The sequence below is a fragment of the Carassius auratus genome, chromosome 49, assembly GCF_003368295.1.
Source record: "Carassius auratus strain Wakin chromosome 49, ASM336829v1, whole genome shotgun sequence".
NCBI lineage: Eukaryota > Metazoa > Chordata > Actinopteri > Cypriniformes > Cyprinidae > Carassius > Carassius auratus.
In genome coordinates this window covers 12,718,549-12,744,096 of record NC_039291.1, presented here as the reverse complement: position 1 = coordinate 12,744,096, position 25,548 = coordinate 12,718,549, and the positions used below count along the sequence as shown (strand labels likewise).

The 25,548-nt window shown below is 37.0% G+C and overlaps 1 protein-coding gene across 5 annotated transcripts in view; it reads right to left on the bottom strand.

Moving 5' to 3' along the window:
• The window catches only part of LOC113066271 (phospholipid-transporting ATPase IB-like), a 47,927-nt gene extending 22,462 nt beyond the window's left edge, over window positions 1–25,465 (bottom strand). Inside the window, exons 1-25 of one of the 5 annotated variants that reach the window (XM_026238120.1) lie at window positions 25,198–25,465; window positions 22,057–22,158; window positions 13,803–13,947; window positions 11,024–11,123; window positions 10,311–10,409; window positions 10,116–10,161; window positions 8,820–8,860; window positions 8,482–8,555; window positions 8,232–8,301; window positions 8,017–8,144; window positions 7,797–7,908; window positions 6,990–7,158; window positions 6,732–6,859; window positions 6,538–6,615; window positions 6,360–6,448; window positions 6,166–6,210; window positions 5,970–6,045; window positions 5,754–5,859; window positions 4,824–4,906; window positions 4,683–4,732; window positions 4,515–4,584; window positions 3,300–3,384; window positions 3,067–3,206; window positions 1,671–1,809; window positions 1,169–1,233 (exon numbers count right to left, since the gene is read on the bottom strand). In XM_026238120.1, coding sequence (XP_026093905.1) covers window positions 1,169–1,233; window positions 1,671–1,809; window positions 3,067–3,206; window positions 3,300–3,384; window positions 4,515–4,584; window positions 4,683–4,732; window positions 4,824–4,906; window positions 5,754–5,859; window positions 5,970–6,045; window positions 6,166–6,210; window positions 6,360–6,448; window positions 6,538–6,615; window positions 6,732–6,859; window positions 6,990–7,158; window positions 7,797–7,908; window positions 8,017–8,144; window positions 8,232–8,301; window positions 8,482–8,555; window positions 8,820–8,860; window positions 10,116–10,161; window positions 10,311–10,409; window positions 11,024–11,123; window positions 13,803–13,947; window positions 22,057–22,158; window positions 25,198–25,240 — 2,283 coding nt within the window. In that variant the 5' untranslated portion in view covers window positions 25,241–25,465. The other 4 variants (XM_026238121.1, XM_026238123.1, XM_026238122.1 and 1 more) reach the window with 4 other exon arrangements.
• Window positions 25,466–25,548: the final 83 nt, after the last annotated feature.

Sequence of the window (25,548 nt, the reverse complement as noted above, 5' to 3'; positions counted from 1 at the left end):
CGCTCTCATTCACACACTCCATATCTTCCACACAGACACGCACAGCTGTGTCATTAGGCTCATGTGGGTTATTTTAAGAGCTAAGATAAGAAAGAATTCCTTTGGAGATTTTCACCGAAACGAAAGCTGCCCATCTCCTCGAATATCAATCTTTCCTATTCTTTTTTACTAGCTGCATTAAATATACAAATAAAAAGACATTCAATCAATCCCATAATGTGGTTGGACAACTTTCAAACGCTCAATACTGATTACAGCAAACGCCGGCCCATTAGAGGCAGAAACAAAAACAACACTATCATTTATTAATTGCCGTACATTGCAACCGCAAAAACTTGTTGCAAGGTTGTCGGCTTCAGATTGAGCAAATTAGGCATGTTCACACCGAGCATGAATTTTCGCCAGACTTTTTTTAACACCAACAAATAAAAAAGCGACATGGCAGGTAATTATTGATTAAATAAGAATGGTTAATACACACTTATAAAATAGATCCATTTCTGGATGCTGATTTGTCAATTCATCACAGCAGCAGCCATTAAATACGTAGCAAATTTTTTTTTATATAATAGCATTTTGCAGTATTATTTTAACATAAAATGTTTGCTTGTTTTACTCTATTTTTGATCAAACAAATGCAGCCTTGGTGAACATAAGGACAACTTAAAAAAAAAAAAAAAAAAAACTCTCAGAACCCAAACTTTTTACTAAAATTATTGTTTCCTTTACAAAAGCAAGCTGTAAATTATACAACTATAATGTAACTCCATAAATTCACGAACATACTGTTGCTGAAAACAATGAAACACGATGCAGAACATTACTGACAAAAGTTTTCTCGGAGATCTGCAACTTTACGAGCTCTCTATTATGACTTTTTTGCCTGAAATTAATTAACCTTGTGTGTGTGCTTTTCAGCTTTTTCTCATGTGCTTTTATGTCATATCATATATGAGAGTGTGTTCTGCTCATATGTGTGTCCATACGATCCATCACGCTTTCATTATGTTCTCAATGATGACACCAGACACCTTAATTACCTTCACCTGTACGAGAACAAAGACACACACTTCCCTCACCTGTCCACACCCAGCGTCCTCCAGAGACAGAGTCTGAGAGCACTTAACACACACACACACACTCATATAAAAACACCACATGTACTCACATCCAGGGAATCTTCATTGACGATGATGAGGGACATGCCATGTGACACCAGCTTACAGGAGTAACCTGAGACACAGAGGACAGTTACAGTAGAGGTGTTACACAAAGCCACACATACACGCCCCGACAACAACTTAACCTCTTTGTGTATCTGTCATTACCCACTAACACCTGTCTTCTGGCCACTGGTTCATCTCCAGTCTCACCCAATTTATTTCGAGCTGTCTGTCTGCAGGACCCGCCTGACTGCGTATCGCTCTGTCCTTCTGCGATTTCAATAATCTAGGAGTCTGTTTGTGTGATTACAGTCAGTGTCTGTTTGATTTTGTATCGTGTTGTGTCATTGTACTTCATTGTCAGCCTACTTTAAAGCAGCTGCCTGTAATTCACTATGAAATTAATTATTATCAGTTATGGATTTCTTCATGAGTTAGAAGGTGTTATATTGTTGACATGACTTTGTGGTATTAATATATATATATATATGCATGTATGACACACACCGATATTGATGGCCGTCTCCTGCTTGTCTCCGGTCAGAACCCAGATCTTGATGTTGGCTTTCATGAGTGTTGCTATGGTTTCCGGGACTCCTGCTTGCAGTCGGTCTTCTATTGCAGTGGCACCCAGCAACAGCAAGTTCTGCGTGAGACAACAAAAAAAAAAAAAAGAGGAAACTGAATTTTTGAAATTAAAATATATAATTGAAACTATAAAAATCTAAATGGTAACCTCCCAACACACAGTTCATTTGGACAGTATTAATTTAACCAAATTTATAAAAACCATTAGTTTTTTGGGAAGTATACCAATTTGTGTGAATGATAATGTTAATGACTAATTTATAGTGTTAAATTATATGTATCATTAAATAAACAAAAATTACAGATTTTATTGCATTTCTTGCATTCTTCAATACATTTACATTTTTAAATTATTACTTTATTTACAATTCTGTATCCGGTTCGCTAACTTCAGAAAAAAAATTGCATTATGATTTTATGTATGGTTCACTGGGGGTAACTTTACTGACCCTTAAAACTTGATTATATTCTGGTCTTTACATATGATTTGAGTGCCTATTTAATGCAAGTCGATGTGATTTTTAAACTTGTTTTATTCTCCACAGTCTGCTTCCTTAAAAACGTAACATAATACCCTTAACATTGTACAATTTGAAGTATCACTCATGCTCTGTAAAACCTCAAAGCATAGCTGAAAAACACTCCTACAGTAAATAAAGCCACACACAGAAGCATACAGAAAATTCAGCAAATACAGGAAACCTGAACATCTTCCACACCTTCTCTTCTCCATCTTTTACCATGTCTTATCCTATTCTTTTTCATTCCTCTTTCTCTGTGTGAGAGTATGTGTATGTGGAAGAGTACTGGTGTTTTGTTGTGTGTGTGTATGCAGAGGTAACACAGTAGTGTTGTTGACTCTGGTTTTATGGGTCTCTTGGCAGACTGGTGCAGGTTATTATCCTCGCTGTGGTAAACCAACCCCTCCTCAGACTACTAATCTGGGCCAGAGCCCTAAAAAGCACACAAAACCCAACAAACTGGATTTTCACTGCTTCATATAACAGCGCCAGTGTCCTGAGGCTCAGATCTCTGATCTGCATACTCAAAGTTTTGCAGTAGTGTGTTATCCATCCAGTCTGATAGGAAGGCAGTGAGATTATAGCTTGTGGCAGTTAATGAGAGAACAACAGAGCACCACCTTCTGCACAATCGACGTTCACGACTGTGAAAATGTAATGTTACAATGCCACCTGTTGACCAGTCAAACCACTGCATCTGGAGCACAGCAATGAACAAAAGATGCTAGTCTCCGCATCAGATCAGAATCAATAATAATAATACATGGTTTTGGTGCATAGCATATATAACGTACCTTCTCTACGAGTTCGTAGCATTCCTCCAGTTTCTGCGCCCTGTCCTTTATGACGGTGCTGACACGATTGTACTCCTTTAGCCATTCAAGATACGCGCCCTCCTCAAGGTCCACATACGCAAAACAAAGTGTCCGCAGCCCTGAACGTGCAAACAAACACAAACCAAAGCTGCACCAAAGAGAAGATAAAATGTTAACCCTTCAAACAGTGAGAAGCTTGAGAAACTCTTCACCTTCTGTGGCAAACTGCTCCAGATGGGCCACGGTCAGGTCCTTATACTGGGACGTCTCATTCAGACGCTCAAAAATCACATTGTCCTGTGATACATACACAACATCACTATATTACAATGGCTTGTCCCATATAATCATAATATATAGACCGATTCAGAGTAGACGTCACAGTTACGTCACTTGCAGCTGCGGGCGCATAGTGGTTGCAGAAAAACACTGGGAACAAGTGGAGGTAAATGGGTAAAATCCATGGAATAAGAGAAAAATTTATATTTTTTTGTGCCTTTTGATGTCAAGATCGGAATGCAAATAATTTTCTATAGAATACTGTTGTCAAAGACGCCATTTAAAGCTAAACTCTGACGTTTAAATTGACATATTTTGGATGAAAACTGCTATGATTACTCTACTTTTAAAGCAAACATTTAATTTAAACAATAGGTCTACATAATATTCACATTTGCTGTTCAATGATGTATTGTATTAACCCTACAAACCTTACTATTAACATTTTTACATAACATTTATTTATTTTATCTCACAATTCTGACTTTTTTCCTCGCAAATGCAAGTTTATATATCCAAATTCTCACTTTATAACTCGACTTAATTCAAAAATAGTTGAGTTGGTCAATTCTGAGAAAAAAAAAACGAAGAGCTGAGGGGAAAAGAGAGAATGACGAGTTGTTTTTCCTTATTATAATTGTGAGATATTATCTCGGAACTGCGAGAATAAAGTCAAAATCTTGAAAAATAAAAATCAAATTAACTTTTTTTTATTATTATTCTTTTATTCCAGTTGAAATACATAATTTTCTGTCACTAGATAGTCTCTGCACACAAAAGACGCCGTCTCTGTTTCGGATCTGTAAGACTATCCTACTATCTAACGTCAATTTCATTGAATAACTGTTTATTGCTGAGTGACAAGCTCTTGTAATGTGCAATGAAAATTTTGAAAATGACATCTAATCAATATAATCAGCAATCTTTTTAACAATTTTATACTGTATCCGTGTAATTCTCTATTCGTAAAGGCTATTCGCTCCCGGCTTTTCTCTGCAACCATGATGCAATGACAATATTACAACAACAATATAAATATATATGTTTTAACTATTTCACAATATTACTATTTTTACTGTGTTTTGATCAAATACATGCAGTCTTGGAGAGCAATGCTATGCTAATTATGTGGTTTATGTAACACACACCGCTCCCTTGCAATAAAGTCGAAGTTTTCCTGTAGGTGTTCTGACAATCACTGACATCCTTTTGCGATTGCTGCAAAAAAAAGACAAGACATTGAAACACAACATACAGGGTATTTGTGATGTTGTGATTGAGTATGTGTGAAGGCGTAAGAGCTCACAGGTTCCTACCTGGAAAATTCCAGAACATTAAGAAGCTCATATGTCTGCTCTGTCCCTCTCTGAGAAACAGACATAAGAAATGCATGCATTAAATAGGTACCACACAAACGGTTTTGGTTCATTATCAGTGGCAAGAAAACACACACTAACCGCCTCTATGATGACTGAATGTGGCGTTCGTGCAGTAAAAACAAAGCCCAGACTTTTGGCTCCTTTCACCAGAGCTCCTTCATCTGAAAGCACAGGATTATGGAAACATCAGTTAAAAGCCCCCAAGGCCAAAAGAAATAAAACAAGCACAGTAACATTTTAAATCTTTTCTATTTTTACATATATTTTAAAATGCAATTTATTCATGTGATGCAGAGCTGAATATTCAGCATCATTACTCCAGTCTTCAGTGTCACATGATCCTTCAGAAATTATTCTAATATGCTGATCTGGTGCTCAAGAAACAGTTTATCAATGTTGAAACAGTTTCTCTGATTAATATCTTTGTTGAAAATGTGATGTCTTTTTTGCAGGATACATTGATGAATAGAAAAATAGAAAGATGAAAAGACAGCATTTATTGAAATAAATGTTTTGTGCAACATTGTTAATTTGATGCAATCTTATTGAATCCAAACTTTTTAGAGGTAGTATGTGTATATATAAAAACATAAGTAATTTTATATTAATATTTATATGACATATTACATTGGTTAATTTATATTAGTACTTTTCTTTACACAAACTTAAAATATATATCATCTAATATTTTTATATACATTTTTAGACAAACACAAAAGATTACACAGCTAAACTTGAAAGATTAAAAGAAATGGAAGAATTTTTTTTTTTGTAGTATTGTTTTTAGGTTTATCCCCTGCTTGGCAATCACAGCATCATGACATGTGACTCATGTTGAATTATGGGTGAAAACTTATCATTTTTTAACTATTTTTGTGTTTTTCAACAAGGAATCATTTTTTTATTATATGAAAACTGTTTTAAGTGTGACAGTTAACTGGTTTACTACTAAATCAAACAGAGAAAGCGGTTTCAAATATTCAGAAATCATAAAGAAGGTTTTGGTACCTGGTGAGGAAGCCTGAAAGATAATTTGGTTTCCTTCTCGCTCGGGAACAACAGTGTGACAAACAGCCATCATGGTCAAAAACTCACAAATCTGTGGGGATGTGGGCTATAGAGAAGGAAAGAAGGGCAGATTTGAACCATTAACATACTTGATAATTCACAAGAAACTGTGTTTTAATCTCCAAGGTATGAAAACAACAAATATAAAGTTCTTACATGATTCTTCTCAATGTTCTGGATAAGAGCAGGATCATCAAACTCAGTAGAGTTCTGACTTGTAGAAGGAAGGTGACTGCAAAAAAAATAAAAAAACAGCAATGAGAGACCATCAAATAATAATGCACATTATCCTCTTAGACCTGCATGATATTCACTAGGGTACAAGACAGAGATAGAATCAGCGGTATCTGACCTAAAGTCCTCCATGGATCGATCGCAGTCCAGGTCTGGGAAATGCCTGCAGACAGCATTATAGATCAGTGGCCACTCACACCAATATAAACAAAAAGTATCAGATCAATGTAAGCTAATAGAGCCAGAACGATGCAAAGCACAAAGATAACGTGAGTGTATTGACATATGAAATCAAAGGAACACTAAAATCACCCGTATGTAATTCCAGCTATAGTGCACTTCTTAAAATGCATGATGTTGCAGGTGAGAGTGCCGGTCTTATCTGAAAATAGATATTTTACCTAAAAAAAGAAAAAGACAGTGAATGAGCTGTATTGGAGTCGAGGTAAATAAACATTTGGAAGAGTTAACGGGAGGAGCATATCCTCACTTGGCCGAGTTCTTCATTCAGATTGGATGTTCGGGCCATAGCCGGAGTGTCTGTTTCGGCATAATACATCTCAGTATCCTGTAAACATGCATGAAAAACAAAACACTTAAACATTCTGAATCCCAGTTCTGTGATTGTACAGTTTGACACTAATCAGTTGATACCAATGTAATTGCTCTATATTATTACTTTACCCAGTTGATGAAGAGAGCCTGTGTGAATCTGACCACTTCTAGCGTGACCAGGAGGCTGATGGGAATCAGGTTGTTATAGAGGATGATGAAGGTTAGCAGATTGTACCAGAAGTTCAGGGAGATGTCACCTGGATACACAACCACATGCAAAACGATCAAATGCATTTATTTTTGTCTTAGTAAGTGCTATTAAGTGGAAAGGTACAATTAATACCCCTAAATCCATAGCTGAAAGGACAAAGCAACTGTGGGTATTACCTGCACGGGAAAGGTACCAGCAAGCCTCATCTGTGTGCTGTTTGTTCCATATAGCGGCACCGATGGAGCTAACCAGCGCCATGACCAGGAGAATCCCGAACAGAACAAGGATCTGCATGTTTGTCACACGCTCCACATTAGAGCGCTTCAGTGGAGCTTTAGTGGAATTCTGCAGGATGAAAACATTAAATGAATGCTCATAAAAACAACTTGCACATACACTACTGTTCAAAAATAAAATACATGCATCCATGCATAAAACTTTGAATGGTAATGTAGATGCATATTAATATTTACATCTATAATGACTCCATGAAACGTGAAAGGCATTAGAAAAATGTAGCCTCAGTAATTTCAAATGACTGCACCATTAAAACCACCTATGGTATTTTCACAGCATTTCCGTTAAATAATACAGTACTTTATTTGCATGGTACAAATAAGAAAAAAATCCAAGTATTTTCACCTTTGACAGTGTTATGTTTACTCATTTTGTTGTATTCACAATAACGGTCCACATCAGTGTTATTTTACTATTCTATATAATATAAATGTAATCTATTATTACACTATTTACTGATATTTTGAATTAGCTTTTTTAGTTTGTTTTATTAACTTTAGTCTGTTTCTGTCATTTTTATATTTGCTTAGCTTCAATTATTATTAATAATGCATATAATACAGTAAGTAGCCAAGGAAATATTTCTTTACATTTTGTATATTATTCTATACATTTATAGTTCTATTTTTTTTTTGTTAACTGTAACAGCAATGGTCCACATCTAGCTTTTATGAGATCACACTTACCTGCATTAGCTTGGAATCATGTCCAGTGTAAACTACAATTCCCACAACCCACTGCGTGTTCCTGAGCTGGGCGCCTCGTAGCAGCACCTGGTCTGGCCCAAGGGGAGCTGGGCTGTAATACAAGCACATGATGACTGAATGTAGTGTGTGTGTGTGTGTGTGTGTGTGCGCGCGCGCACGAGTTGCATTTCAAATTCTCATTAACAGCCAGTTGACATACTTGTGATTGTCTAAGCGCAGTGTTCCAGTGAAGTCATACAGGTGTCTATTTGGCCCCTCGCATTCAAGACGACCAGACAAAGCCATCAGCTCCTCCAGAGACTGAAAACTAGCCGTGAGAGGGAGACCCTGAAACACACATTTCACAAACAACAAGCATGTTATACTCTTAAAACACATTAAACAAATCACACAAAACGTATATGCAATACGTACCTGTCGGATCTTTAAGTTGGTCTCACCATCTAAGTTGGATGTTTCAGTATAGCACATCGCCTGAGGTTCACTGTAAGACAAAACAGACAAAATAAGCTTCACACAAACAACATATATATATATATATAACACATTCCCAAAAAGACATGGGTTTTAGTTTTCACTGCTATTAGTCACTCAAACACTACGCTTCAAACACAGGATGACAAACCCCACGGATACACACACACAAACACACTGTGGTGCTGACCTGGAGGACACTATGACCATGTCAGCCGGGAGATGCTGCCCATTGGTCACCTTGACCATGTCTCCCACTGCCACCTAGTGGGCAGGTGCAGCATTGCAACAGCATGAAGAGGGAGAAAATAAGATTAAGAAAGAGACCACAGTGCTTGAAACTAAAGAGAGGAGGAGCAACACACAGCAGGAAGTACAAAATCAAAGAGGCGAACAGAAAAAGGCAGGTGTTACCAAAATAAAAACTACAGGACAGAAATGAAAGCATCATTGACAGAAAGGAGGGAAACATAGAGGAGTAGAGTAAGAAGAAAAAAGATGTAGGAAGTGAGATAAAGACAGGGTTACCTGCTTCCATATGATGGTCTGCCATGCTCCATTACATAAAACTGGAAAATAATGACATTATCAGAAAAATTCCACTTGTGAATATATAAACAATATATTAAATGAATAAATAACATGACATTCACTTCAGTTTTCACCATCATGAGGGCATATTCTAAACAATAACACCAAGCCAATAATTATTTTTATTTGTTGTGTTAAATAACTGTTGTTGTTGTTTTTGTAATTATATTTTGCATAAAAAACGTTATTTAAAAACGCCTTTCGTTATTGTACATCATGATGTTTTCAGAGCTTTAATTAAAAATTATATTATATTATAATTATATCTGGACTAGACTCCAAGAGAGTCAATACAAATATTTTACTACAAAAGGCCTAACAGACAGGGGTGCACATAATATTTTCAGCCTAGTTCTCATAAGAGAACCTGGAGATTTGGTTTGGTCCTCACACTGCATATAGCATGACCCATTAAATGCAACTATAAAAATAATTAATTAATAAAAGTTATAATACTATTACACTTTATTTAAATTTTTTTAATTAAATAATAGTAAATAAACTAAATAATAGTGTGTGATAATATTATAAAAAATAAAAAGCAGTCATAGTATTAAATACAAATGCATTTATTTTATAGTAAATAAACTTAAAAATAAAATGCTAATATTTACTACTACTTTGTTTGTTTGCCTCTTTAAGAAGAATCGCTTTATGTATTCCCCAATTTTAAGTCGCTTTGGAAAAAAGCGTCTAACAAATAATTAAACAAAAACGTTTTCATCAGATTCAAACTTAAAATCAGCAGACTTTTATTTTGGCGGGCTGCCGGCAAGTAAGTATAGGTGCTTCCGGATTTAGCGCTGCTGATTAAAGAGCGTCAGTGGATGAATTTTTTCAGTTTTGTATTGTGCTTTGAAATGGTGGACATAGCCTAGACTTATGCTTTCAGGTTGAAAATAAATCTTATATAGGACAGTTTGTGATCTAAAATGGTAATTGTGCATTAACAGCTGTCAACCATGTCAGTACGCAAATGCGCTGTCAGAACATATTTATAATATGCATTTTTTATTTTGGTCGCATGTGGACCTGCGGACCACTTATGTGCACCCCTGCTAATAGAGTTATTTTGACATATGTCTCAAATCTTAGATAATAGATCTTAGATAATAGAGCACATCTTGCCCTCAAAATTTTCTAGGTCATTTTTGTTACTTCTATTGGCAATTTTACTGAATTGTCCTAGTTAATTTCTGACACTATTATACAGAAATGACAGGAATACTCAACCTGTTGTCTTTTTCTTGTTCACCGTATTGTCTGCTTTATGTCTTTTCTGCAAGAACACAACATGTGACATCTCATCAGCATTATTACACCGAAATATCAACTGCATTTCAAAGACAATGCACCTATCCAGTGTTGCCAAAACATAGTCTGGACAGTTTAATGCCAATTCATTGTTTGATTCAGAAGAATACTCACATAATCCTCAATGATCTCCTTGATCCCAGCCACTGTCAGAATAAAGATAAGGGGCACCAGCGTTGTGTAGCGACCCGTCGGTGAGACATCAGGGATTTGCTGCATTTGACAATGTACACAGATATATATAACATGAGGTACTTCACTTTGGTGGTAAAACAACATGATTTATAAAAGTCTAATGTCAACTTTAAAATGAAGAAATTGAGGTAGGAAAAACTGAATCTTAATCGGACTTCACGAGATTTGGGATATAGCATGGATATAGATGCTAAGTGGCTTCACTAAGACTTCAAAACAAAGGTTGAAGTCATTGTAGAAGTTTACCGCTACAGAAAAACCACTTAGACAGGTTTTTTGAGGAATATCAATACAATGCTGCCTTGCAAAGCACTGTAATGAGTAAATAGGATGACGGAGTGAAGAAACCTTTTAGCTTTTTTTGCTCACTTGTTTTCATGCAATACCGGCCTAACAAGTTGGATCACATGGTGGCCATTACTGAGAGTGCATAGTGGCTCATAGTGGATGAGAGTGAAATAGTGGACCACTTCCAAAAATGGATATAATACACAAATGGACATGTCATGGCATAAGCAGCATAGCTCCTCGGTGATCCCCTTTGAAAGAAATCACCACAAGCAATACATGTTGTACTTCGGGGTTTCTCAAATCAAAGCAGATGCATTCAGGCAGTGTGCCAAGTGTCATACCTGCATGAGAGCGATGAAGAGAAAGAAAGCATTAGCCGCTCGCCTGATCTGTTCGTACAGGAACCGCGGAAGGAAGGTAAGGATCCCGTATTTAGCAGTGCTAGAGAGGGGAAAGGGAAAATTGACCATAATGAAAAGCAATCCATCAGCTTCAAACTATTTTTAAACATCTATATATACAGCCTGGGCCATAACAGCACTAATTTAGATTTAGCCCCACTCCAAAAAAGCATTCGTAAGTGTTCTTCAACATCTACCTGCTTTCATGAACGCCCGGCACTTCACTGCCCACTGCATTAAATTCAGATAAACAATCCCAAAATAAGTGTCTGGGCGGTAAGGATGGATGTTTCTCGTCGTGTCTGTCAATTATTGGTATTGATCGAACTCCTAAGTAGCTCTTGAATAGCTGATTGCAGCAGTAAATGTTTTACAGCTTTTAAGAATCACTAAAAATAACCTCTAGGACTACAAATTTGCCTCCGTCCCAAGGTTGTCCATCTAAATCTAAACATGAGTCAGTATCTGTTTGTGTGGGTGTGTGTTTATATCCGCATCTGGAGGCACATTTTGCAGCGATGCCATAGAAGAACCATCTTGGGTTCCCTAAAGAGCCTTTCAGTGAACAATTCTTCAAAAGACCCATTTTTTTCTAAGTGTGAACCTTTTCCCGCTATAAAATAACCTTTTGGGCAATGGAACAGTTCTATTGATGTCAAAGGTTGTTCATGGAAGCGTAAAGATCATTTATTTTTAAGAGTGTAAGAATGTTTCTATGCTACAGCATGTGTACTTGTGAGAGTTCAGTCTTTTTTGTATACACGACACCCTTCTTGGGCTCATCTGTAATGAGTTCACAGCCTAACACACCCATGTAAGCCATACTATGGCCTCAAACAGCAGCTCGGTAGCTGACCTGGAAGTAGAGTAGACTATCATTGACATCATAGAGTGGCTGAGGCCATTCATATGATCCCCTTCATTAACATTCAGCAGTCCAATCACACAAACAGTAACCCACACTGCCGTAACCATGATGTGTAGTACCTGGGGTTACCCAAAAGACTGATATGGATGATTGCACTTCTGGATATGTTGGTCTGGTTACTTTGTGAATGACAGCTGACCAATTGATCCCAATGCAATGGGAAGCAGAAACCAATTGGTAAATAAAACATGAAGATCAAGGAATAAGAAAGTGATCTGAACAATTATAATGAAAACTGCCACACAGGTATTACATGCTGAAAAGCTGATGAGCTGAAAAGGTCAGAGATCCGTCTGCTCTGAAATTAGCCAATGACAAAACAGCTACTGATTTCTAGGCCCTCCTTCATTTTGTTACAGGAACCAAAATAGAGGCTTTTAGAGCAGAATCGAATCTTTAGAATAAACTGGCGGATCGATGAAGTGTGTGTGGGTGAGTGCTTTGGTACTGAGAGGCAGATTTTGTATGAGCTTCCATATTATGGTACTAAAATGAAAGCAATACAACTATTGATCATTTTCATAATGTTTCAAAAGTGCAAATTTGTCATCAAGGAGAATTTCACTGCGTATGAAACGAATCAATCGGACTTAACAGCCATTCAAGAGATAAAGAAGCACTCAAAGGTTTTGGAGGACTTGGGCACTTTGAAGAGCAAAAGACTTTTTGTTCTGGAACTGCAGATGAACTCTAGCCGAGCACGGCCTGGAACATGACCTCGGTGTACTCACAGGAAATCTCTGGTGTAGTACTTCACTTAATGGATGCCATTTGGATGTTGCATTCAATGTTCTATTACATTAGCATGTAAATTTCCTGAGGGAAAATCTTGATTAAAGCATTTTTACAACCAATCTCATAGCATTAGGAGTTAATAAGACCCCCAGCCACCATCCATTCACTCACATTATTTACTGAGAAGCGGTTTTACATTTTGTGTAACTTTTATAAATAAAGGTATACAAACACTTGTCAGTTAATTATTTTTAAGTTATTATTGAAGCAATACAAAAATGTGCATATAGACAATCTTGATGAGACCTTAAAGCAACTTAAATTAGCAAATAAAAATATTCACGTGAACTGAGAAAATATTTTTCTAAAATTTGGGGTCACTGAAAAGGTCAAGGTTTGAGCAAAAATATTAAGCAGCATAACCGTTTTTAACAATCTGAAATATTACTATAGTAATATCATCATATTACAATGATTTCTGAAGGATAGTGTGACAAATTTCAGCTTTACCATCACAGGAACAAATGACATTTTAAAATATATTAAAACAGAAAAGAGCCATTTTAAACTGTAATATTACTTCACAATAGTATTACTGTTCTTACTATATATTTGCAGCCTTGGTAAACAGAGAGCTTTTTCCATAACCATTTAAACATCTTACAGACCCTAAACTTTTGGACACTGTGTAAATAAATAAACTATAAACAAATTATTACAGTACATTTCTTGCTGATAGTGCAAGTTAAATGCGTATCCATATGCATTTTCCTTTGCATTAATTTTAGACTTGAACACAACAAAGATTTTTTTTAATTCTCATTTCATAAGACTACCATAGACCACTGCAACAAAGATGCAACTGTTTGCAGCATTTTTAACATGGTTTTAAAATTGCTACTTTAAAGCCTCAGAGAGACCACGCTCATATTACTAACCGTGAGACCTGATCATGTTCACACTTTAAACAAAGAATACATTAAAACAAGCTCGAACAATTCAAACTGCACTGTAACATTTCCCTGCTGCGTAAAATAAAGACTTAAATGAACTCACCTGACATGGTTGTCGCAAAATTTAGTTGTCTGGGCTCGGTTGAGCAGCACGATCCGAGCTGTGGCATCTATCGGGTCCGCCTGGGATGTGGTTCCGGACATCTCATCCTCTGCCTTGCGGTAGCCGGAGGCTGAACACGCGGGTCCTGCACAGTTAGAGTGATGGGAGAGAGGCGAGGCTAGCGTGAGTGCGCGTGGAAGAACACAGGAGGAAGAAGAGACTTAGAGATGTGGTTTACAGTTCAGTGCGCTGGCAACTAACACCACTACTGTGTGCTGATGCAAGCCGCCCCTGATGTCAATGACGTTTCATTCCGTGCACCGCCCTCCCCGTCCCTTTCATTACCACCACCATCCTCCTCCTCCTCTTCATCCTCCTCCTCCTCCTCATCATCATCCGCGAGCAAAAGCTCCGTCACCAATACAGCTTACGCGCGACGCCCACTGGACCCCCTGTATAGAATGTGCTGATGGGAGCACAATGGCGCAGCAAACACCTTTGTAGGAAACCTTGTGCATTTGTTTATCTTTGCAAAAGCTGCATTATTCCGTGGAAACACCTGTGTATTCACGATGCGCTGAAACGAAAAGCAATGAGCCAATGGCTGTCTACAAAAAAAAAACATATTGAGCTTGCTACCTATACAGCATTTTAGGCATCAGCCGCGCCAAATTACAACATTAATGCATGGACTCACGACGCGTCAATAATAAATCTCTATCATTCTAATCAATACACTTGAAAGCGTCAGTGGCGTCGCGTCGACGGCTTTTGTCTCTAACGCGTTGCGGAGGATCATACAAATGTGTTTTCATTTAAACTAACGTTACATCATAATCTGGTCGTGATTAACGATCCATACATTATAATAACGAATAAATAAATACATAAATATACTTATTTTATATACTAAAAAATATATTTTTAATTCTTATCATATTCATATTCATCATATTCAGTTATTTATTTAGTAGTCTCGAGCTTACAGTTGATTGGTCTGTGAGGCGAACGTTCTGCAATCGATGACGTATAGCTTCTATGCGTCGCGTGGGGTGTTATGAGACACAACCGCTTACTACGATTCCCTCTCAGATGTTGCCGCATCACAGACGACCGCCAGATAATTATTTTCCGCACGTAATAAATAATGTACGCTCGGTAAATAACAGCTCGGTCTGTATGTGACAGGAGAGTTTACCCAGCTGCTGCATGATCGAAAGCGGGCGTAGAGAGATGGACTACAGGCGTCACTTCTCCCATTCCAGTCAGCCTCTCTAACAGACAAGCCCAAGCCCAAACTCTTTCCCACCGTGTCATTTGGGCCGCTTCGGGCAATCTGTTTTAATAAGACTCCACTTCGTTGTGTCTATCCAGCAACAGAAGATGGTTTCCCTCTAGATAACGCGCCCACAGTCCGCGTCTTACCACAGCGTTCCCCGCAGTCAGACAACACAAAAGCCTTACATTTAAAGGCACAGGCACTGCTGGAGGGCCACAGATGTCCGTCTCCACAATTATGCATCGAAACGCACTAAACATGCTCACTGACCTGCAAGGAGTCGCTTCTTGTACATTTGCTCCTCCTTGTTACTGCAATGGAAAATCTATCTGAGGCTGCATGTATGTTTCTCAAAGAGTTGGTGTTTGTAGGTCAGACGGTCAATTTTATGCCATGATAAATGTGGATGGGGGAACAAATAATGGTAAACGATTGAAAATTATTGACCATTGACCTGATTATTGTGGGATTAATGCATTAACATGCACTTGGCCACATATTGCATTATTATAAGACTAAAATACCAAATATATATATATATTCAGTTTCCGTACTTCCGTCTTTCACTGTATGTTAAGGCAAGCCCTTTTAAATTTTTTTAAAGGTAACACACACACACACACACTATACTGGGTCAAAGAAAATAAGCTTTCTTTCCACAAACTCTCACAAAATGTGCACTTGCTGCTAAATAACAGTATTAGCAGTATATAAACCATATCTAAAGGTTTTGTTAGAATTTTTCTAGAATTTTTATTTTTTACCTTCTAGAAACAAACAGGCTGTCTCTTGCACCATATCTGACACTTTATTTGCTAGTCATTCCTGCAAAACCACAAACCAAATGAATCAGCTGAAACTTGCAGACGTGATCATGATAAGGGCTGTATCTCCATTCGATCTAAACCTGCTTTCTGACACTGCATTTTGTATAGTTCTCTTCCAAGTAACAGCATGATCATAGTTACGATGAGGACCAGGGTGTAAATATTGCCAGCACTCATCTCTTCAGCTTGACCAGCTTGGCCACTGTCATGATCCGGTCTTTGAACTGCCGTTAATTCACCACACAGACTTTAACACTACACAGTACACCCTGGACTACATTTCCCATGATCCAATCACAAGTTCACCTGATTTACAATCACACCATGCACCTGAGAACTATCACAAACACACACACCGCACAAGCATTGGACTTCTCCTCACACACTGCCGAGTATTGTTCTGCGATACGTAAGCCTTTCTGTGTTCGTTTCTAGTTATCATAGTTAAGTCTTTTCCTTGCCGTGTTTTTGACCCTTTTGCTCTGGATACTGGATTACCCCTCTTGCTTAGCCCTCTGGATATTGTTCGCTCATCGAAGACCCACGCTTTCCCTAGAAATATTCTGTGTCTTGCCCTCTATATATCTGTGTGCCAGTGTTTGACCCATGCCTGTAACGACCACGTCTCTGTGTAATAAAAGCTTGTACATGGATCTGCACATCTCACAACTCATCAGCCCTGTTACAGCCACTGATAACTTGCCACTAACTGAGAATTGCGTTAACTTATAATATGGTGACATATGTTACAGTGCTGAAGACACCGGCTCTTAAATGTGTTTTTATGGAGTCATAAATTATGGCTAATGTGTCTTTCAAGGTGACACTGGGCATCTTCAGATTTAATAGCAACAACAACGAGCTAATGGGTGAAGTGGCTCTCAAATGGTTCTGCTTTAAGGACCTAGATTTTACACTGGACATCAAGTAGTGTTTATACAAAATAAAACATTAAAATCAAACAATGAAATACATGAACACATTTTAAAGCACCGATACAACAATATGAATACTTTAACATGACACTGGGCTAAATATTTTTTTATTATTAATAAGATAAGATTTTATTCCAAAATATTCTGAAAATGTTTGACGAACAGCCTGTCACATTCAAAATTAACAGGAAACTTTTTACTACAATTTTTTAATAAGCATTTTCTTTTTAGTATCCTAACTTTTATCATTAATATGGCTTATTTTCATTTAGTATTATATTTAGCCTCCTGTAAAAACAGACTTGCGACCCACTGAGAACCACTGCTGAAAACATCTGTCATGTGTTCAGACCTGCCTCACTAAATAAACATACAAAGCAGCGTGCCACACAGAGTTCCTCAGTAGGACGTACTCTGGACTAGGCCAAAGAATCACAGATGAACCACTTTTCAGTGTGAATCTCATTTCCAGCTTTAAATGATCTCTCTCTTCCTCTCACACTTTCATTTTCACCTTCTACGACCTCTATTCTTCCAATCCCAATTTACCATTCAATCAATACCATACCCATGATATGCGGCTTAAATTTTATTCAGTGTCAGATTCAAATCCACTGATTCAGCTTTAGTTGCCCACAAATAAATACTGTAAATTATGTGAAGTACATTGACTGGACAGACACGTGACAAACCTTTTATAAATGGACACACAGGCTCTTGTTAAGATTATTAACAAGCACCTAATTCACAAGTTGCCCAACATGTGCTCCACTGACTCTTGCCCTCAAATAAAGACCAAGGAAGAATCACTAATTGTTCTGTTTTTGTGTGTTCAGCATATAAATCACACCCAAATCTGGACAGTTAATAAAGAAATATGGTTGAAAAATTTATTTCCAAAATGAAATTATATATCCTAACACCCTAAAACCTAAGCATACTGCATTTTTGTAGCAAGAAAATTATATATATAAATTATATATAACTATATACATTTTCTTTTTGCATATAATGTGTAATGGTATACATATGTTTTTTTTGGTACGGGACTTCTGGTTCAGTACACGTTTATAAATAATATGTACTTTCATTGTATGCAACAATGCATTGGGGTAGAAACAATTTTAGGTTTACTTTAAAGATTAATGTAAAAACTGCCTTACATGTAGTTACGGTTGCAAAGGGGCAGAGAATTTCTAGCAAATTTCAAAAGACTTTAATTTGTAACTTTTATATTAAAGTAATGTGCAAGTAATAAGGCTCCATTTAGTTTACAGCATTATCTGAGATACTCTAGATCTTTTCATCCTTAAGAGAATTGCAATAATTTAATTTATTGACAGAGCAACAATTTGTAAACCACTGTTTAACAAAAAAGAAGCCGTTTTATGTTTAGTTTTTCACCACTTTTCTGAAAACGAGTCAAACCGTGCCTCTAAATTGGAGGTACGTACGTACTAAACCATCGTTTTTGTGTACTGTTACACCGCTAATATATACACTACACATATAAAGTGTATTATAAATATGCAATATAAATATATATTAAATATAAATAGAAAAAAATATAAGACATTTTTTGTAAAACATTTTATTATTAATTATAAGTATTATTTTATTATTTATGATTAAAAGTGTGTTAAACATAAGTGCTTATGATTAGTAATATCTGAACCCATCACTGAGTTTGACCCCATGCACAGTGTGAGGTGAGTGTGGTCATTTGGGCATCCGCCAGCTTTTCACCACTAAAAAGCAGAATGCTTTTGAATTATGAATAGCCCTGTTTGCATTATTCATCCCTATGCCTTTGTAACCATGCTCACTTTACCCTCCGTATTCTCTTATACTGCATGCATTCATTCAGCGGGCCTCTCTTATTCCATGCAATATCACTGCACATCTCTCTGTCTGTATTATACTACTCTGATTAGTCAGACTATGGTCATGCTGTTCAAATGGGTGTCAAATTCCCCTGTTGTCTAGAATTTTCTGCTACCCCAACACAATGGCACTGGAACAGGTTCAAGAGGACACTGAACAGGCTAATATAGATAACCCAACAAAATCCAAAGACAGAAAATTTTACAAGATCAAGGAGGTTCTTAATTTACAAATTTCATACAGCTACAGTCTTCACTAGTGATGGGCGATACCAGTTATTTATTAAATTCCAATGCAAATATTTACAGAATTACATACTTATCGGTACTGATACCTTTAAAAAATATAAAGCTTTTGTGATTTCTAAGGAAAAAATGTCATTACTATACCATGGTTGTCTAAAAGTGCTAAAAGTCCTATACCAAAGAACAGTGGTCTCTAAACTCAGTCCTGGAGGGCCGGTGTCCTGTAGAGTTTAGCTCCAACATGCCTCAACACCAGCCTGGATTTTAAATATACCAATTAAGAACTTAATAAGCTGGTTCAGGTGTGTTTGATCAGGGTTGGAGCTAAACTCTGCAGAACAACAGCCCTCCAGGAGTGAGTTTGGTGACCCCTTTTTATATGTATTTATTTGTTTATTTATTATGGTTTCTCTGTAACATATAACATATAAACAAGTCATTAATAATACATGTACATATAATGTTTTTGTGGGGTATTCTCAATGTTTAAACTTTGAGTAAATATATAAAAAGTTGTGTAAAAGTATTTCTAAGGTCAAAGTTCACAGTAAGAAGAAGCTTTTCACATGTGGACATCGCAATTTACACATTTACTTTTTTCTTATTAGTTCTTTTAAATATGTCATTAGTTTTACATTGTTTAATGTTCGTGTGAAAGATTTAACTAAAAAAGTCATAATTTATTCATTAAATTCTGATAATTTATTCATTAAATTCTGGCAGAGGTAAGTATTTTGAGATGACACTGATACCAACTAAATTTCATTTATTTAATTAGAGTTATAACCCTTTCACCACTTTATTATAAAATACTAAACCCTCAATACTATGACTGAGGTGACACCCTAGAGTAGGGCACCGGACCCCCAACTACTCCTCGGGCACAACAGCATTGGCTGCCCACTGCTCCGTGTGTGTGTGTGCACACGGATGGGTTAAATGCAAAGCACAAATTCTGAGTATGGATCACCATACTTGACTACACATCACATTACTTTTCACTTCAACTTCACACAAATTAAATAATAAAAGCATTGGTATTAAATAAACCACTGAGGATCTATTTTATGTGGATCACTCCTCTCAATGTGGCATCAAAATCAAAGTATCAATATTTGATCAGCCCATCCCTAGTTCCCACATGCTCACGTGTGGCCGCTCCACCAGACGTTTGGAAAGCCATTACCTACAGAGCTCCTCCTAGACTTCTTGTTTCCTCGGCGTGACATGTTGTTCCCGTTGCCAAGGTGACCCACAGGTCCTGGTGGACCCCAAGGGGAACGGGGGTGCGCTTGCAGCTTGGGTCGCTAGGTCGATGGAAAAGGGTGAATGAGGAATGAAAGCCTCTTACAGGCACAGTGACCAGGGAGGCTAATCCTCTTTCTGTCAGCTCTGCAACTTCACCTGTATCTAATCCTGACGGGCTTTATCCCAGAGCGCAGGTGAGATCGTTCACTTACACCAGCAGGCATGTCAGCCACCCTCCACCTCATGCACAAGCCATGCAAGCGTCACAGTCTAACCCCTGGCTTACCAACTAACACCCAGACCAGAAGGACTGTTATTTCTGTTATGCATGCATGCATTTTGGAGCATCCCTTGATGCATGCTAGGAGTGGGCAATATGACCAGAATCTTATTTCACTTTCACTTACATTTTACATCAATATAAATAGTTATTTTTGTTATTTTATTTTTGCTATTAAAAAAAGAACAAAGGACCAAATTGCATACAATGGGACATATACAACAGAGCAAGCGTACAAATTAAATACGTTTTCAGGTGCATTAAATTGATTTAACGTAGTAAGAAATAACTGAAATTGAATTGAAATTATATTGAATAATTAAATGTAAAAATAAATATAAATAGTTCAAACTACAAGTTATTCAGTCAAGAGCATAACTTTTATAAAGATATTTTCTCCTTTTCTTTTGTTGTTTGATTAACTTTATTGACTCTGATGGCAGCAGGTTTATTAGGCAGCTGACACTTTTAAAGTAATACCTGCACATAAGAATTTAAATTCACTGAAAATTACTTTCAGGCCATCTAAGATGTAGATGAGTTTGTTTCTTCATCGGAACAGATTTCAAAAAATCTAGCATTACTGTACATCACTTGTTCACTAATGGATCCTCTGCAGTGAATGGGTGCCGTCAGAAGAAGAGTCCAAACAGTTGATAAAAACATCACAATGAATCAACATGAATCTAGTATATTAATCAACGTCTTGTGAAGAGAAAAACTGTGTTTGTAAGAAACCAATTCATATTTAAGATGTTTAACTAATATTTATCCTCACTAAACATTGCCAGTGAAAATTTAGTTTTATCTGATGATGATCACGAGTGAAATATGCATAGATCAAGCACCATTTATTATCCAAAACAAACAGTCCAAAACAAATATGTTGATATATTTTTATTTGAGAGGACTATTTCACAAGAGGAAGTGTTATTTTTGGATTATGGACTCCAATGTAATTATGGATTATGGGCTTGCTAAAAACAATGGTTTAAAGTTAAAACATTTGTTTCAACTTTAACACATAGCTTTTCACTTCACAAGATGTTAATTGATGGACTGGAGTTGTGGGAATTACTTGTGGATTATTAATGATGTTTTTATCAGCTGTTTGGACTCTTATTCTGATGGCACCCATTCACTGCAGAGGATCCACTAGTGAATAAGTGATGTAATGCTAAATTTCTCCAAATCTGTTCTGATGAAGAAACAGACTCATCTATATCTTCAATGGCCTGGGGGGTTTTTAATTTTGGGGTGAAGTATTCCTTTAAGACCTCATGAACGCTCTATTTTCTCATTCACACATATTTGTTTAACAAAATAACATAACGCAGCATCTCTAAGAACACACACTTGAAATCATCACCACAATAATGTCATACCGCCCATACCTAATGCATGCCATGTCTGTGTGCGTGTGATGAAAACTGCAGAGAACGTTAGCTTTAGAAGTCTATCCATGCAGTGTGGGCTGAAGGAAGGGGAGGCTTCATGCACCTGTGAGGCTCCAAGCAATAGCGAGAGGCAGCGGCCCGCTTGTGGAGTGCACTCACTTTTCTCAAACCTGTCTGCAAGGCCGGGGCACATGTTGGAGCCCACGGGCTCGCCCTCCTGGATGGGGGAGTCCTGGCTAAGAGGGGTCAACACTAACTGTTCTGGAGGAGCCCAACAAGGGTTGCCGTAGGACAAAAAAACAACACAAGATATCAAGTCAGTAAAACCATGGAGCAAAACACTCTTAAAATGCTTTTAGGGAAGAGAAATGGTCAATGGTTGATACAAGCAAGAAAGCTTTTTTTTTTTAAGATTATCAAGGGGTGCCTGACATGTCAAAAATATATTTGTTTATTATAAAAGCTTATTTGATAAAATATATGATCTTTAGCTTGTTGGCTTCCACTCATCACCTTTAAGTTAATAATGTCTCACATTACAACACAAAGCAAGTCAATTTTTCTCTGTCTAACATGATAAACCACTCTGTTACATGAAATGAAATAAATTATCTTCCCTTAAAATGTCTCTCAATTCGAAATAATTGTGATTAAAAATAACTTAAAATAAAATAATGAAAAAAGCTTAATGAGAAAATAAGTCAAACTGGATTTATAATAACCTGAGTGAGCAGACTTGCGCTAAAATTAAATAAAATTAAATTAGTTGAGTTAATATTTATTTTTCTACAATCATCTTTCCACAGTGCTGAATCTGTACAATGTAGAAGACTATAATTTACGAAACATTATTTTAATCAGGTGAGGAATAGCTCTAATGGCTAATGTTTAGTAGTATTTCAAGCAATGAATGATGAAGGCAGTCAGTTACTTCACGTCTTCCTTTTGCCTTCATTACCCTAATGTAGTTTTATTCCTTTAATTATTTTAAAAGAATTAGCATCGTTTGGCAAAGCATTTGTAGAAGCAGAACCCTTAAGCAGCATTTCTAAAGGTACTGGCGTTCTGACAAGAGAAAAATATGAAAAGTATAATGTGTGTTTATTTTATATACAGCTTTATATTTTGATGTAAATACAAAAAATAGACTTATCTGCATTTCATCAGTTTAGTCTGATGTATATGCATATTTATTAACATTTTAAGAAGTCATTAAAATAGATCAGTTTCCTACCATGAGAGATGAGTTTACAGTTGCTGCCCCCATGTGGCCCTTAAAAGTGATGCGCAGAAACACTGAACTGCGGATGACCACAACAGGGCTCTTTGATGAAACCCAACCCAAACTTTACATCAGAGGGATATCTTTTGTCAAATGACTGTTCAAACAGCACACTCGAACCACACCTTGTATTTAGAAGCACTTGATTTGACATGCATGGTTTTTTTTTTGCTTCTGCTCCAACTTGTACATGAACGTACGGAGAGCAAAGTCAAAGGAAAACATCTATCAGTCTCCTGTTGAGGTAAGCAGAAGTGAGAGGACTTACAATTAGCAAACTGCTTTCTTTTATGGCTTCTGAAGGATAGCCTAATTCTTTAATGCATATAATCAATCACACAGCCCAAATGCAACTTTACCGAAGGTATCCAACTGACAAGAAAAACAAGAGTCACACGTTTCACCGAATTACAAATTAGGTTACCAAGACTATGGCCCTTGCATGCTAATTCCGGAACATGCTGGGTCAGAGCAGGCCAAACAAATGCTCTGAACAAATGCTCAGTGTAATCCACAATGCATATGTGTCAGTGCGTCAAAAATACTTCACCACTTGTGTCATTACCCCACAAAACCCTGCCGATTAAACATGCTGGATCAGACCTGCTGCCGAAAAACTCTGCAATCTCCCAAACCAACATTCAAATCTCAAGAGCCGTGCACTGTCCTCTACTTGCAATGTACTCTTGGCCCCTTTGCAACCTAACAGGCACTACACTGATGTCTGAAGAATAATAAATACATTTTTCCTAAGATTTGTAATAATAATAATAATTCTAAGAGCAGAGCACTTACTTACAGTGATGCAGTAAGTAATTTTCTTTCAGTGGATTGCAGTCTTTTGATTTTGAACCTACATTGCATGGATTTGGAAAGCAATGCTTTCTTGCATAAAACAGACCTTATTGCTAAAATCCAAAACAAATTCTTACAAATAGCAAGTGGATCTTTTCAATTTTGCCATATTGCATGCATTTTGAAGCTTACACTACGCTTTCAGTCTTTGAGACTTTCAATCACTTGAAATTTTTGTTTCATGCTATTTAATTCAATTTATTCATTTCTTTGCAGGTATTTGTGAAATTTACTTCCAATTTCTAAAAGAAAACTGTTTCAATATTTTTTTTTCTCAGTGTTTATTCCACGCATTTGAAAGCAATACTCAGTTTTGTTTTTGCAAATAAATATTAAGGTGTGTAAGATGTTAACACACACAAAAAAAATCATGATTATAACCTTTTTAATTTCTGCAATTTCCTTTCTGTTCAAAACCATTTAATCCAGGCATATAAAGTCAAAGTGATTCAATTATTTTAGTGGGCTGAATTCTATTTACACACGCTCACACACACACATATATACATACATATGTTTTTATCATTTGTAATGAAATTGAGTGAGTAAAATTGTTGAGCAATATTAGAAAATTGCAAAAATAAACCTTAAATGTAAATAATAAGCCTGTACCTGCTACATGAGAGCATCTAATTTAAATATTTTCTTATATGTTACGTATGTAAAGTCATTAATAAAAAGGGATATAGTTTAACCAGGGGCACGTGACCTCAACAGGTAAAGCAGACCTGTCTGTGAGCTTAGAAAGTTAGAGCGCTTTAAACAGTCACGTGATGATCTAAATAACCACTAACAGGGAGTTTCTCTCTCAAAGGTCTATGCAGATCTGGATAAGATTTATAGTAACCGCAACACAGTTTATCTCAAAATAACAGCTGACGCTAATTTTTCACCTCCGCTAGCCAGCTGACATCACCCGAGTAACCTATTTGTTTACACAGCGAAAATGACAGGTCACCTACAAAAGACCTGTGTGTGTGTGTGTGTGTGTGTGTGTGTGTATAGATATGTTGTGTGTGTGAGTAAACTATTTAGCAAATAATAATTTACATATAGCGGAACATGTGAATATCCAATTGTACAACATAGCTCAAAAGAAAACAAGCGTAAACAGTCAACATATACGTCGCCCATGTCAGCAGATTATGTCACGCTTAACGTACCTCCCTCGCTGTGGATCTTCTTCGACCGTCTGTTGAAATACATTCTGCACGCATGTGTGGAGCTTCCAGCAGCAGGAGTGAGGTGATAGCATGCTCCAGCTTCAGCTTGGGTATGCGGGCCACAGGCTCAGGGATGCGGTGTTTGATGAAGCCAGCATAGCTCCCGGTGATGGGTCATGCTCAGCCGCGCGCACTGAGTCGGGAACGCGCTTATGCCATCCTGCTGATCCGTCGCATTATTGTTTGTGCAAATGCTCAGGCGAATCCGCGCGCCCTCCGTCATCAGACCCCGCCTGTCCCAAATTGACAGTTTACAGTACGCGTTTGTGTGGTCTGGACTTCAACAGTCTA